The sequence below is a fragment of the Equus przewalskii genome, chromosome 3, assembly GCF_037783145.1.
Source record: "Equus przewalskii isolate Varuska chromosome 3, EquPr2, whole genome shotgun sequence".
NCBI classification, from domain to species: domain Eukaryota; kingdom Metazoa; phylum Chordata; class Mammalia; order Perissodactyla; family Equidae; genus Equus; species Equus przewalskii.
Window position 1 is genome coordinate 5,980,584 of NC_091833.1, and position 14,610 is coordinate 5,995,193.

General features: G+C 37.3%; 1 protein-coding gene across 1 annotated transcript in view; it reads right to left on the bottom strand.

Annotated features, from left to right (window-relative positions):
* RPGRIP1L (RPGRIP1 like) overlaps nucleotides 1-14,610 on the bottom strand; it is a 104,725-nt gene that overhangs the window by 30,493 nt on the left and 59,622 nt on the right. Inside the window, exon 22 of the mRNA XM_008513157.2 lies at nucleotides 13,969-14,042. Coding sequence (XP_008511379.2) covers nucleotides 13,969-14,042 — 74 coding nt within the window. The remainder of the gene's footprint in view (nucleotides 1-13,968; nucleotides 14,043-14,610) is intronic.

Sequence of the window (14,610 nt, forward strand, 5' to 3'; positions counted from 1 at the left end):
AAAGAGTGTGGTGTGAGGAAACAGGAATTTTCACACATTGTTCTGTATAAAAAGCATTTTAACCCAAAATGTTTGTATTAGCAAAAACTGACAGAAACCTAAGGGTCCATCAAAGGGGCTTATTTAAATAAATATGGTACAGCTATACAATGGAATATTATTTTATGTTACAAGAAATAGAGTATACTGCTATGGAAAGATGTCTATGGTATATTAGTAAGAGATAAGTTGCAAAACATAAAAAGTAGTCTGAAAAGCAATTGTTGAGAGTAATTCAACATTTCTGGTTTTACCTAAAATATACTTTGAAACCTACTCTATTTAGCTTAAGCTTCCACATGTAAAACATTGGGAATGACTTATTTTACCCACTGATAGGATATCATATTTGATTCTGAAGTGATTTAATAAATTTTAATACATGAATTCTAAAACTAGCGAGTTGCTTTATGCATTTTGCCTTTCAAAGTTTTAAAACATTTTGCTGAACATCAGTCTTGCAATCACCTGGGACTGCCAGCGCACACTGTTCAGGAGAATCTGGTTTCCAGGTGGAAGTGTAATTTAGTCCAGTTGAATAGGGCAGCTTTTAGGAAGCTCCCATTGGGAGGGCGCGGGGAGGAGGGAGACGGAAAGAAGCGCTGCACAGGGCCGCTGCTCTTGCGGCCGTGACTTCCTGGGCTCACCTGTGCGCACACTTGAAGAAATCTGTGAGCTGCCGGCAATACATGCAGTTGTGAAAACTGAAAGCTGCACTGCTTAAACGATAAAACTAGAAATAATGTGACAGATTGTTCATTCTTTTATTTTAATGCTATGGCAGATGCAAATTTTCAGTTTTGATGTCTATTTTGAGGACTTAAAACAAGGCTTTTAATCAATGTATTATACATCAAATTGATACTGTTAACTTCTGATTATTCAAATTAATAAAATATTCATAGAGAAACGTCCAAAGTTTTACATTTCTCAGACTCCCCCACCCTCCATTAATTATCATGCCTAGAAGCTTTTTAGTAAAAGCAGCAGTCGTCAGGCTGACGGAATCTGACAGGCCAGCAAGGCCCAATTACACTGGTGCTCTGTGGCACTTTGATGTCCTGGAAACGAAGAGCGATAGGGGCAAATTGGGTAGCACATTATGTTAATGACTTGATTTAATCCAGCCACTAAACTTTATGTAGCCTGTTAAAAAAGATGCTAACACTAATTATGCCACTTTGGAAAGGAAAGGAGGGGACAAGCATTTCATTCTGACAAAGTGAAGCTCATAAATGTTGTAAATGAAATGAAACAAAATGAAGTAATCTATGATTAATTATACATCACAGACATGAAGAAAAGAGGAAGAACCAAGTAATACGTCTAAGTCCTGGGAAATCTGTTAGATTCCTTTTAAGGATCAATATCTCCAAGAAATAACTATGAGCTGTCAGATTCTGTAATATTAAAAAAAGAAACTGACTGATCTTAAATTGCTTACATAGTGAAGTAGATAATTCAAATTCATAGTGTAATTGGCATAAATGATATTTACCCGGGACACAACTTCCAGTCTCAATTTTGTGACATTATAGGGTAGAGGCAATTAAAAAAAAAATCTATAAAGTGAGGATAACCTCAGAGTAGGGTTATCTAATTACTTTTTAATTAGTCTCTTTGCCTCTAATCTATTCTTACATTATTGACAGCATGATCTTTTAAAATGCGATTTCAAGAGTGTAAACTCCATAAGAGCAAGAGACTTATTTGTCTTATTCCCTGCTACAGCCCCAGTCCCCAGACTAAAGCTGGAACACAGTAAATGCTCACTAAATATGCTTAATGAATGAGCGATCTTCTCCCTCCCTTAAAAATCATCACTGCCTGCTCATAAAGCTTCAGGATAGACTTCAACCTCCTTAGATGATACACAGAAGCCTCAATGCTCTTGACATGCCTATCTTTTCAGCATATTTTCCTGGGGCTCCCCATGTATGTCACAGGCTTAGTCCATTCTAAAACCATTCTGAATTCCCATAACAAGCCATGTGCCACATTCTCTCAAATTCTCATGCTTTTGTTCCTTTGGTCTATAATGACCCCTCCTTGGCTGTCACTAACTCCTAATCATCTTCAATACTTGGCTCAAGCTTCACTGACTTGAGGAAGTCATTCCTGATGAGGGTCCCTTATGCTGAGTTAGGCACCCCTCCTGTACACTCCCACAGCACCCTGTGCATTCCATTCTCCTAGGGCTCACCACCATGCACTGTAATTGTGTTTCTCTCATAGACTGTGAATTCTCTGAGGCCAGGGATTGCTTCTTTTATGACATACAGTAGATGCTAACGAATGAAGAGCTGTTGTGAGAATTAAAGGAGATATTACATATAACGTGCTTAGCACCTAACAGCCATTCAGTAATACCTTCCTTCCAATGAAAGCTATGTATCACTGTCCTGAGATTTCTACCTGAAGCAAACAAAGTAAGAGATTAATGAGCCACAAATATTTTTAAGCTTAAAAAAGGTTTTGTGACACAACAACATCAACCAAAGATACCATCATCAACAATCGGACAAAATGACATCCTATGCCTCCTGATATGATACACTGAAAAGGACACAGCATCACTTCTGTAGTATTCCTACTAAAATGCATAACCTGAATCTAATATGAGGAAACATCACACAAATCCAAATTGAAGGATATTCTACAATATAAATGGCCTATATTCTTAAAAAGTGTCAATGTTATGAAAGACTACACAAAGAAAGACTGAGGAACCATTATGCATTAAAGGAGGCCAGAGACATGAAAACTAAATGTAATATGTGATCTGGACTGAATCCTTGACCAGATTAATAAGATGCTATAAATACTACTACTGAGACAGACAATTGGCAAAATATTAAGGAGAATTATAGATTATAGTACTATATTTTTATTCTGAATATTTAGGAGAAAAGAGGCATGATTTTTGCAACTCAAATGATTCATTACAACTATGTATGTAAGACTGTTTATATAAATACATACATATGTGCACATAATACACATATATAGGAGAGAGAATAGAAATGATAAAAAAAAAGTGTAGCAAAGTGTCAACAATTGGTGAATATGGGTAAAGTGTATGCAGGAGTATTTTATATCACTTTTGCAGTTTTTAAAGAAAAAGGTTCCATGAATCATATGAAATGATTTGCTAAAGTAGCACACAGGAAAACTGGTAAAATCACTAGAAAATGCTATATTTTACCACTGTGATGATCTCTTGAGTTTTTTCCTACACTTCTAGATTATTCTATCTTACTATAATTGGTATAAAATTTAACAGAAATGAATTTCACCTGCTAACAGAAGCTACTGGTCAGTACCTTCCAATAAAAGCAGAATGTTTCCTTTCAATTATTTTATTGAAAATATAAAGGTTTATAACATTGCATAATTTTGGGTGTACATTATTATGTATCAATTTCTGTACAGACTGCATCGTGCTCACTACCAGCAGTCTAATTTTCCTCCATCACCATACAGATGTGCTCCTTTACCCCTCTTGCCCACACCCAGCCCCCTTCCCCTCTGGTAACCACTAATCTGTTCTCTTTATCCATGTGTTTGTTCTCCCACATATGAGTGAAATCATGCAGTATTTGTCTTTCTCTGTCTCACTTATTTCGCTTGGCATCATACCCTCCAGGTCCATCCATGTTGTTGCAAATAGGCCGATTTTGTTTCCATGGCTGAGCAGTACTCCAGTGTATCTATACACCACATCTTCTTTATCCAGTCATCAGTCGATGGGCACTGGGGTTGCTTCCAAATCTTGGATATTGTGAATAATGCTGCAATAAACACAGGGGTGCATAAAGCTCTATGGATTGTTGACTTCAAGCTCTTTGGATAAATACCCAGTAGCGGGATAGCTGGATTGTATGGTATTTCTATTTTTAATTTTTTGAGAAATCTCCATATTGTTTTCCATAGTGGCTGCCCCAGTTTGCATTCCCAACAGCAGTGTACGAGGGTTCCCTTTTTTCCACAGTCTCTCCAACATTTGTTATTTGTTGTCTTGGTAATCATAGCCATTCTGACAGGCGTTAAGATGGTTCTTATTGTAGTTTTGATTTGTATTTCCCTAATAATCAGTGATGGTGAACATTTTTTCATGTGTCTGTTGGCCATCTGTATATCTTCTCTGGAGAAATGTCTGTTCATATCCTCTGCCTATTTTTTGATCAGGTTGTTTGCTTTTTTGTTGTTGAACTGTATGAGTGCTTGATATATTTTGGAGATTAACCCCTTGTCAGATACATGATTTACAAATACCTTCTCCCAGTTGGTGGGCAGTCTTTTCGTTTTGTTCATGGTTCCCTTTGTCTTGAAGAAGCTTTTTAGTCTGATGTAGTCCCATATGTTAAATGTTTCTTTTGTTTTCCTTGTCTGAGTAGACATAGTATTCAAAAAGATATTGCTAAGACCAATGTCAAGGAGTGTACTGCCTATGTCTCCTCCTAGGAGTTTTATGGTTTCAGGTCTGACATTCAAGTTTTAATCCACTTTGAGTTAATTTTTGTGTATAGTGCAAGATAATGGTCTACTTGCATTCTTTTGGACGTGGCTGTCCAGTTTTCCCAACACAATTCTTATGTTCTTGGCTCCTTTGTTGAAGATTAGCTGTCTTAGATGTATGGTTTTATTTCTGGGCTTTCAGTTCTGTTCCATTGATCTGTGTGTCTGTTTTTGTACCAGTACCATGCTGTTTTGATTACCATAGCTTTGTAGCGTATTTTGAAGTCAAGGATTGTGATGCCTCCAGCTTTGTTCTTTTTTCTCAGGGTTGCTTCAGGTTTTTGGGGTCTTCCCTTGTTCCATATAAGTTTTAGGATTCTTTGCTCTACTTCCGTGAAGAATGTCATAGGGATTCTGATTAGGATTGCACTGAATCTGTAGATTGCTTTAGGTAATATGGACGTTTGAAACATGTTTATTCTTCCAATCCATGAACATGGAATGTCTTTCCATTTCTTTATGTCTTCTTTGATTTCTTTCAATAATGTGTTAGGGTTTTCAGTGTATAGGTCTTTCACCTTTTTGGTCAAATTTATTCCTAGATATTTTATTTTTTTTCTTGCGATTTGTAAATGGGATTGTATTCTTGAGTTCTCTTTCTGTTAGTTTGTTGTTAGTGTATAGAAATGCAGCTGATTTTTGTAAGCTGATTTTGTACCTTGCAACTTTTTGCTGTAGTTGTTGATTATTTCTAATAGTTTTCTGATGGATTCTTTAGGGTTTTCTATATATAGAATTACATCATCTGCAAACAGTGAGAATTTCATTTCTTTCTTGCCAATTTGGATACCTTTTATTTCTTTTTCTTACCTAATTGCTCTGGCCAAAACCTCCAGTACTCTGTTGAATAGGAGTGGTGAGAGTGAGCACCCTGGTCTTGTTCCTGTTCTCAGAGGTATGGCTTTTAGTTTTTCCCTGTTAAGCATGATGTTCGCTGTGGGTTTGTCATATATGGCCTTTACTATGTTGATGTACTTTCGTTCTATACCCATTTTATTGAGTTTTGATCATAAATGGATGTCGGGTCTTGTCATATGCTTATTCTGCCTCTACTGAGATGATCTTGTGGTATTTATTCCTCATTTTGTTAATGTGGTCTATCAGATTGATTGATTTGCAGGTGTTTAAACATCCCTGCATCCATGGTATAAATTCCACTTGATCATGGAGTATGGTCCTTTTAATGTATTGATGCATTTGGTTTGCCAATATTTTGTTGAGGATTTTTGCATTTATGTTCATCAGCAATATTGGCTTGTAATTTTCCTTCTTTGCGTTGTCCTTGCCTGATACCCTGGTACTGGGGTAACGTTGGCCTCATAGAAAGAGTTAGGAAGTGTTCTGTCTTCTTCAATTTTTTGGAACAGTTTGAGAAGGGTAGGTAATTAAATCTTCTTTGAATGTTTGGTACAATTCTCCAGAGAAGCCATCTGGTCCTGAACTTCTGTTTTTTGGGAGGTTTTTGATTACTGTTTCGATCTCTTTACTTGTAATTGGTCTATTCAGATTCTCTATTTCTTCTTGATTCAGTTTTGGGAGGTTGTATGAGTCTAAGAATTTATCCATTTCTTCTAAGTTATCCAATTTGCAGGCCTACAGTTTTTCATAGTACTCTCTTATAATCCTTTGTATTTCTGAGGTATCCATTGCAATTTCTCCTCTTTATTTCTAATTTTACATATTTAAGCCTTCTTTCTTTTTTTCTTAGTGAGTCTGGCTAAGGGTTTGTCAATTTTGTTTATCTTCTCAAAGAACCAGCTCTTAGTTTCATTGATCCTTTCTACTGTTTTTTATGCCTCTATTTCATTTATTTCTGCTGTAACTTTTATTATTTCCCTCCTTCTGCTGACTTTGGGTCTCATTTGTTCTTCTTTTTCTAGTTTTGTTAGGTATAGCTTAAGATTACTTATTTGAGGGAGCCGGCTCCATGGCTGAGTGGTTAAGTTCGCGTGTTCCACTTCAGTGGCCCAGGGTTCGCCAGTTCAGCTCCTGGGCTTGGACTACATACCGCTCATCAAGCTACGATGTGGCAACATCCCACAGAGAGGAACTGGAGTGACCTACAACTAGGATATTCAACTATGTAGTGGGGCTTTGGAGATGGAAAAAAGAGACAACTGGTAACAGATGTTAGCTCAGGGCCAATCTCCTCACCAAAAAAAAGGGGTTGCTTAAAATAAAAATTTTTTAAAAAGAAAAGATTACTTATTTGAGATTTTTCTTGTTTGTTGAGGTGGGCTTGTATTGCTATTAATTTCCCTTTTGCTGCATCCCACAAGAGTTCACATGTTGTATTTTCATCTTATTTTGTCTCGAGGTATTTTCTGATTTCTCCTTTGATTTCTTCATTGATCCAATGGTTGTTCAGTAGCACGTTGTTTAGTCTCCACATATTTGTGCTTTTCCCAGCTTTTTTCTTGTAGTTGATTTAGTTTCATAGCACTGTGGTCGGAAAAGATGCTTGATATGATTTCAGTCTTCTTAAATTTACTGAGGCTTGCCTTGTTTCCCAATATATGGTCTGTTTTTGAGAATGTTCCACGTGCACTTGAGAAGAATGTGTATTCTACTGTTTTTGAATGGAATGTTCTATATATATCTATTAAGTCCATCTACTCAAGTGTTTCATTTAAGTCCACTATTTCCTTGTTGACTTTCTGTCTGGATGATCTAACCATTGATGTAAGTGGGGTGTTGAGGTCCCTCACTATTATTGTGTCACTCTTAATTTTTTCATTTAAGTCTGTTAACAGTTGCTTTATATACTTTGGTGCTTCTGTGTTAGGTGCATATATATTTATAAGTGTTATGTCCTCTTGGTGGGAAGTCCCTGTTATCATTATATATTGCCCCTCTTTGTCTCTCATTACCTTTTTTATCTTGAAGTTTGCTCTGTCTGATATAAGTACGGCAACACCTGCTTTCTTTTGCTTGCCATTTGCTTGGAGTGTTGTCTTCCATCCCGTCACTCTGAGCCTAGGTTTGTCTTTAGAGCTGAAATATTTCCTGGAGGCAGCATATTGTTGGATCTTGTTTTCTAATCCATCAAGTCACTCTCTCTTTTTTTTTTTTTGGTGAGGAAGATTGTCACTGAGCTAACATCTGTTGCCAATCTTCCTCTATTTTGGATGTGGGACACTGCTACAACATGGCTTGATGAATAGCATGTACGTCTGTGCCTAGGATCTGAACCCGCAAACCCTGGGCTGCTGAAGTGGAGAGCACAAACTTAACCGCCATGCTACCAGGCTGGCCCCTACTCTGTGTCTTTTGATTGGAGAATTCAATCCATTTACATTTAGAGTGATTATTGATATATGAGGGCCTAATACTGCCCTTTTATGTCTTGTTTTCCAATTGTTCTATATTTTACTTGTTTCTCTTCCTTTGTGTTTCTGATTGCCATCTCACTCTGGTGGTTTTCTGTGGAGGTTCTCTCTCTCTCTTTTTTTTTTTTTAATGAATTGTGGCTCTGCTGTGATTTTTTATTTAGTGGTTACTGTGAGGTTTGTATTAAAGATCTTGTAGATGAGACAGTCCATTTTCTGATAGCCTCTTATCTCCCTTAACCCAAGCAGGTTCCATCTCTTTCCTTTTCCCCTTCTGAGTTATTGTTGTCACAAATTATTCTGTTTAGCATTTTGAGTTTGTGACTAAGTTGAAGTGTTTATAGTTACTTTCGATGCTTTCCTTCTCTTCAACTTATAATTAAGTATTTGCTACCATGTTCTGAAAGACAGCTGCAGTTTTCTTATTTTGTCTGTCTGTTTATCTCCTTGCGCAAAGATTTGTAGACGTTTGCCTTTTTGTTTCAGGTATAAGGGCTTCCTTTATCATTTCTTGTAAGGGAGGTCTAGTGGCAATGAAGTCCCTCAGCTTTTGTTTATCTGGCAATGCTTTTATTTTTCCACTGTATCTGAAGGATAGTTTTGCTGGATAGAGTATTCTTGGCTGAAAGTTTTTGTCTTTGATATTTTGAATATGCCATTTCAGTCTCTCCTAGCTTGTAAGGTTTCTGCAGATAAATCCACTGAAAACCTGATGGGGATTCCTTTGTAGGTTATTTTCTTCTGCCTGCTACCCTTAATATTTTTTGTCATTGACTTTTGCCAGTTTTATTATTATATGCCTTGGAGTAGGTCTTTTAGCATTGAAGTAATTAGGAGTTTTGTTGGCTTCATGTATTTGTAGGTTCAGTTCCTTCTGCAGGTTTGGAACGTTCTCAGCTATTATTTCTTTGAACACGCTCTCTGCTCCTTTCTCCCTCTGGAATACCTATAATCCTTATGATACTTTTCCTAATTGAGTTGGCTATTTCTTGAAGAATTCCTTCATTTTTTTTAGTCTTAGTCTCTCCTCCTCCACTTGAAGCGTTTCTGTATTTCTATCCTCTAACTCACTAATTCTTTCCTCCACAACATCAGGTTTATTTTTTAAGGATTCTAGATTATTTTTTCTCATTAATTGTATTCTTCATATCCAGAATTTCTATTTGGCTTCGTTTTTCATAGTCTCAATCTCTTTGGTGAAGTATTTCTTCTTTTCATTAATTTTATTCCTGAGCTCACTGAACTGTCTTTCTGAATTTTCTTGTAACTTGCTGAGTCTCTTTATGACAGCTATTTTGAATTCTCTGTCATTTAGATTGTAAATTTCTGTGACTTCAGGGTTGGTTTCTGGAGATTTGTCACTCTCTTCTGCACTGAATTGTTGCTGTGGTTTCTCATGGTGTTTCATGAACTAATCTTTTGGCAGTGTATTTGTAGTAGTATCAGGTCGCTGATTCCACCTGCAACCGTGGAGGGAAGCAAGAGCTGTGTTTCTGATTTCACCCTGTCTGCTGGAAGCTGTGTGGTATAGAGGATAGTCCCACTGGCTGGGAAAGCATTCCCAACCAGGCTCGAGGTACCGCTGCACCAAGGCGCGTTCCCACTTGTGGGGCTGCAGCGGTTCTATAGGCGCTCATGCTGGCCAGGAAAGTGCTCGCATGTGCGCACATCTGCCACCATCTCTGCTTACAGTCATGCCAGCCACTGTGCTTGGTGGCAGGGCTTCTTCATGGTGTCTGAGCCTGGGTCACTTGTTGGAACTGTGGTGGAAAGGTGGGCTCTCCTACCGTCTGGGAAAGCATTTGTGCATGAGTCCCAGGCTGTTGTGGCCCCTACCCACAGTTGTGCTGAGGCACGTTCCCACTTTCAGGGCTGTGGCGGTATTATGGGTGCTTGTGATGGCTGGGAAAGTGTTCAGGTGCTGCTGGGGAAGGGTAGGGGAGTGCTCACCTATCTCCACCACTTCCCATGGTGCCAGTCCATCCACCTTCAGATGTATAGTTGTGTTGGTCTCTCAGGTGTCCTGTTGTGCTGTGTGGGTTTCCTCCATCAGTCACTGAATGTCCATTTAGTTATAGTTCAAAGGTGGAGAGATAAAGGGAACAGCTCACTCTGCCATGTTGCTGATGCCATTTGTCAAGAGTAGGATTTTTTTTCTTTTGGAAGATTAGCCCTGGGCTAACTGCTGCCAATCCTCTTCTTTTTGCTGAGGAAGACTGGCCCTGAGCTAACATCCACGCCCATCTTCCTCTACTTTATATGTGGGACACCTACCACAGCATGGCTTGCCAAGCGGTGCCATGTCCACACCCAGGATCTGAACTGGAGAACTCTGGGCTGCCGAAGCAGAACGTGCGCACTTAACCACTGTGCGAGTGGGCCAGCCCCAAGAGTAGAATTTTTAAAAGCACATGGGAGCTGACTAATGGCTACTGAGAAACAAAGCATTACTTAGGGAAGTTTCTTGCTTTAAATGATGTTCACACATTCGAGCTGGCATGTAAAACCATTATTGGAAATCACATTTTGGAATGGCAGTAAAGGCTATATTAAGCTGTAGCAAAGCAACACAAATTACTTTCCCAGAAGTAATAAGAAAAAAACCCAGTTTATTCCAAAGGAAAAATATATCTATACATTAGAATTAGTTGAATATTTTAGAGGAACAGTTCTTTCAAGAAAGTTAGTTGTTAAAGTTCTTTATTCTACCTTAGCTAAGAGCAATGTACAATTCCACTGAGACGCTGGCAATGTTGCCAATATGCACATGGTTCTAATATAGGATTTCTCAACCTCAGAACTATTGACATTTGGGTGAAGATAGTTCTTTCTTGTATGTCCTGGGCATTGCAGCATGTTTAGCAGCAACCCTGACCTCTACCTGCTAGATGCCAGTAGCAGTCCCTCCCTGGGTGACAACCAAAAATGTCTCCTGACATTGACAAATGTCCCTTGGGGGACAAAACTGTCCCAGTTGAGAATCACTGGTCCAAGGCAGTATAATTTAGACATTTTCCCATACTATGAAAGTTACTTTTAGATGATGAATATGATGTTTACAACATAAAATTAACTACTGCATTGTCTCTCTGGTATCTATAGGATAAAATCTAAAACATTTAGCCTTCTGCATTGTAACTGAGGCTTTCTATCCCTTTATACAGAAAGTCTGCTCTAGTTAGTGTATTTTTGACTTCTGAAACACACAATGTGCATCCCTGTCTGTATTAGAGATGCAAGTGATTTTTCTCCCTACTGGACACTCCTTTTTACTGTGTGACTGGCCATAGCCGAATGGATCAAGGGTGCACAACTGATAACGATGGACCGAATTAAGAGGCAGACTTGGCTAATCAGATCTTTCTCCTTGGGGCTGGGCATTTTTCTCTATCTTTGGGTAACAAGCAAGTGAAGCACAGAAAGTTAGCTTAAAATGACAAAAAGCAGACATGCAGCCCACAAGAAAGCGAAGGAGGGCGGGTGGGCCAGCTCGTGGGGATATCTTCCATGAAGTCTATTAAAAAATCACTCCAAATTTTTCCTTCTCTGAACTTCTTTAATTAGTGGCATAATTGGGAGCAAGTCACTATCTCTCTCAAGATCTCAGTTTACTTATTTAGAAAATGAGGGTGATGGGCCAGAAAACAGCTAAGTATTCTTTAGTTTAAATATCTGACTATGGTATTAATTATTGGTACTATCTCCTAGCATTGTTTTCTATTGTAATTTAACTGCTGATTACTACTTGACTTTTCACGAGTACATCTTCCTGATTAATGTTGATGCTCCCTGAGGGCAGGAGCAGAATATTGTATTTACTTCTGTAGGGAGGAGTGATCACAAATTGTAGATGGTGAATCCCTGGAAATTACTGAGTTATAACAAGAAGGATGAATGCTGTTACTAGATTGACCAGATAAATATATCCCTTAGTACCTGCCTTTTTAGACCCTAGGACTGATTCGGTATCTCATTTCTCACATTCTTATGTTCAAAAGGCTAAATCATATAGGTATGGCAAAATCCTGATGAAGAAGTCAAAGTCTTGCAGAAGAACTAATGATATGTGAGAAAGAAATGTCTGAATCAAACATGCAGGCTTACTACTCTTGATGCAATAAATGGAGGGTTCTTAGTAAAATGATGTGATGGTTAATTTTATGTGTCAATTTAACTGGGCACGAGGTGCCCAGACATTTGGTCAAACGTTCTGGGTGTGTCTGTGAGGGTGTTTCCGGATGAGATTAGATTTGAACAGGTAGTCTGAGTAAAGCAGATTACCCTCCCTAATGTGGATGCGTTTCATCCAATCAATTCAAGACCTGAATAGAACATACAGGGTGAGTAAGAGGGAACTCCTCTTGCCTAGCTGCACTGATCTGGGACATTGGCCTTCTCATGCCTTTGCACTTGAAGTGAAATATCTACTTTTCTTAGGTCTCCTGCCTGCCTGCTTTTGGACTGGAATTTATACGATCAGTTTTCCTGAGGTCTTCAGACTTGGACAGGAACTACACCACTGACTCTCTAGCTTGTAGAATGCAGATCTGGGGACTTCAGAGTCTCCATAATCACATAGGACAATTCCTTATAATAAATCATTTTCTATATACAGTCATGTGCCGCATAATGACATTTTGGTCAACGACGAACTGTATATGTGATGATGGTCCCATAAGATCAGCACCATATGGCTTAGTACCATATGGTAGGCTGTCCCATCTAGGTTTGTGTGAGTACATTCTATGATGTCCACGTAACAGGGAAATCTCCTAATGACACATTTCTCAGAACGGATTCCCACTGTTAAGCAAAGTAGGACTACATATACATCCTTTTGGTTCTGTTTTTCTGGAAAACCCTGACTAATATAAATGGCTATAAAGCTAAATCCCACACAGGAGTCCCATTTTCCCATTATCAAAATTTCCGAGAATTTTGAGATTTCTATTAATTAGCTTGATACGATAATTTAACAATTTCAGATTTGATAAAGCCAAAAAATTAAACTAAATTGACCTAAATGCTATAATTAAAAGTCTTTAGGCAACTATATGAAGATTCCTTCCTTGATTTATGAATTTTGAATGATAAAGATGCCATATATTAGGATGCTATAGTTTAGATGATGTTATTATAATTAATAATTATATAATCATGATAAAACTTTGGACAGATGATATATTCTGTTTGCAATTATCACTCACAGAAACAAAGGATTTCTCTATGGAGACATCTGCAACAACTGAAATGTTCTGTTCTATGGGTTTGTTCTGCAGAGAGATTAAGCTACAAATATGAGATTTTAAGAGTTGAAAGAAATATTGTAATTCTTACCAATAAAGTAGAAATTCTAAAGAAAGGAGTACAATTAATCATTTCAGGAAAATTAATGTAGATGAACAGAAAACATTAGGACTTTTTACTTTAATTACATTCACTTTACAAAAACTTTTTCTCTCCTTACAATAAAAAATGCTCTGGTAAGTGGTACACTTTCCATATAAATTAAAGTATAATTTTCTTTTCAAAATTTCAATTTATATACTACTTTTCAGCAAGGTGCTACAAAACAAGCAAAGTATACCTATATGAGATTCATTACCTTCTAAGAAGGTTTAACTTTTTGGCAGAAATGAAATAACTTTAACAATTTATCAGTGGACATATTTAGATATGAATAGTCTATGAATTCACAAATGCGAGTTATTATAGTGTGAAATGCAATCTCACATTTGGAATTCTTTAAAGTTCAGATTTGATTTAGTACATCTTTGTACAACGGTTCTGAAAAGGAGTCAGGGAAGTCAATTGGTTTTAGCAAGTTAACTCTTGAAGCTACTGATATGTTAGGTACTCTTGACATGTAAGCCAAAATAATGCCTGCCGGTGAAGGCTCATTACGTCGTGAAACTGTAAAGTTTTCTTGTACGAGATGATTATCTGGATAAGATTATGACAAAACATTAAAACTTTTCCAGAAATATTTTTGTCTTAAGATTTTCATATATGAAGATTAACATGCTATGAATGAAAAGCAACTTTATTTCAAACCATTTGTAGTTGGCATTTGGCTGCTGACCTGTTTGATACTCCTGGAGACAGGACCTGGAATAATACACTCATCACTGTCAGAAGCTGATCTGTCTTCTTCATCTGTTAAAAAATAAAATTTTATTGGTTTAAATCTGTTAAACCAAATATATATCTGTACATTGTGAAACAGAGAGAAATAAGCATACCTTATAAGGATAACCTTAAAAGAACAGTAGGAAAATCATGTCTGCACTTTTTTAGCAGCAGAGAGAGTTACATTTACATTACATTTTAGAAAAGAGAGAAAAAAGATTGAAAATCCCAAGTTTAGTTCTGGTAGAAATAAAGGAAATAAAAATATAGCTGTTCTAATATGAATTTAAAAAGTAATTTTTTTAAAGAGAAGGACATGGTAATAGGTGCTTTGTAATAGCTTAACCAGTAGTGTCGTGTAAAAATCAAGTTATTCTTACCACTTACAAACATTTTAAAAAGTTTTACAGTTTTGTTGTGATAAATTTGACATACAATAAACTGTATACATTTAAAGTGCAAAACTTGGTATTTTGACATATATATAATTCCATGAAACCACCACCACAATTAACATAGTGAACATATCCATCACCCCTGAAGTTATGTCCTGTTCCTTTATCATCTCTTTCCTCCCATTTGTCCTACCCTAGAC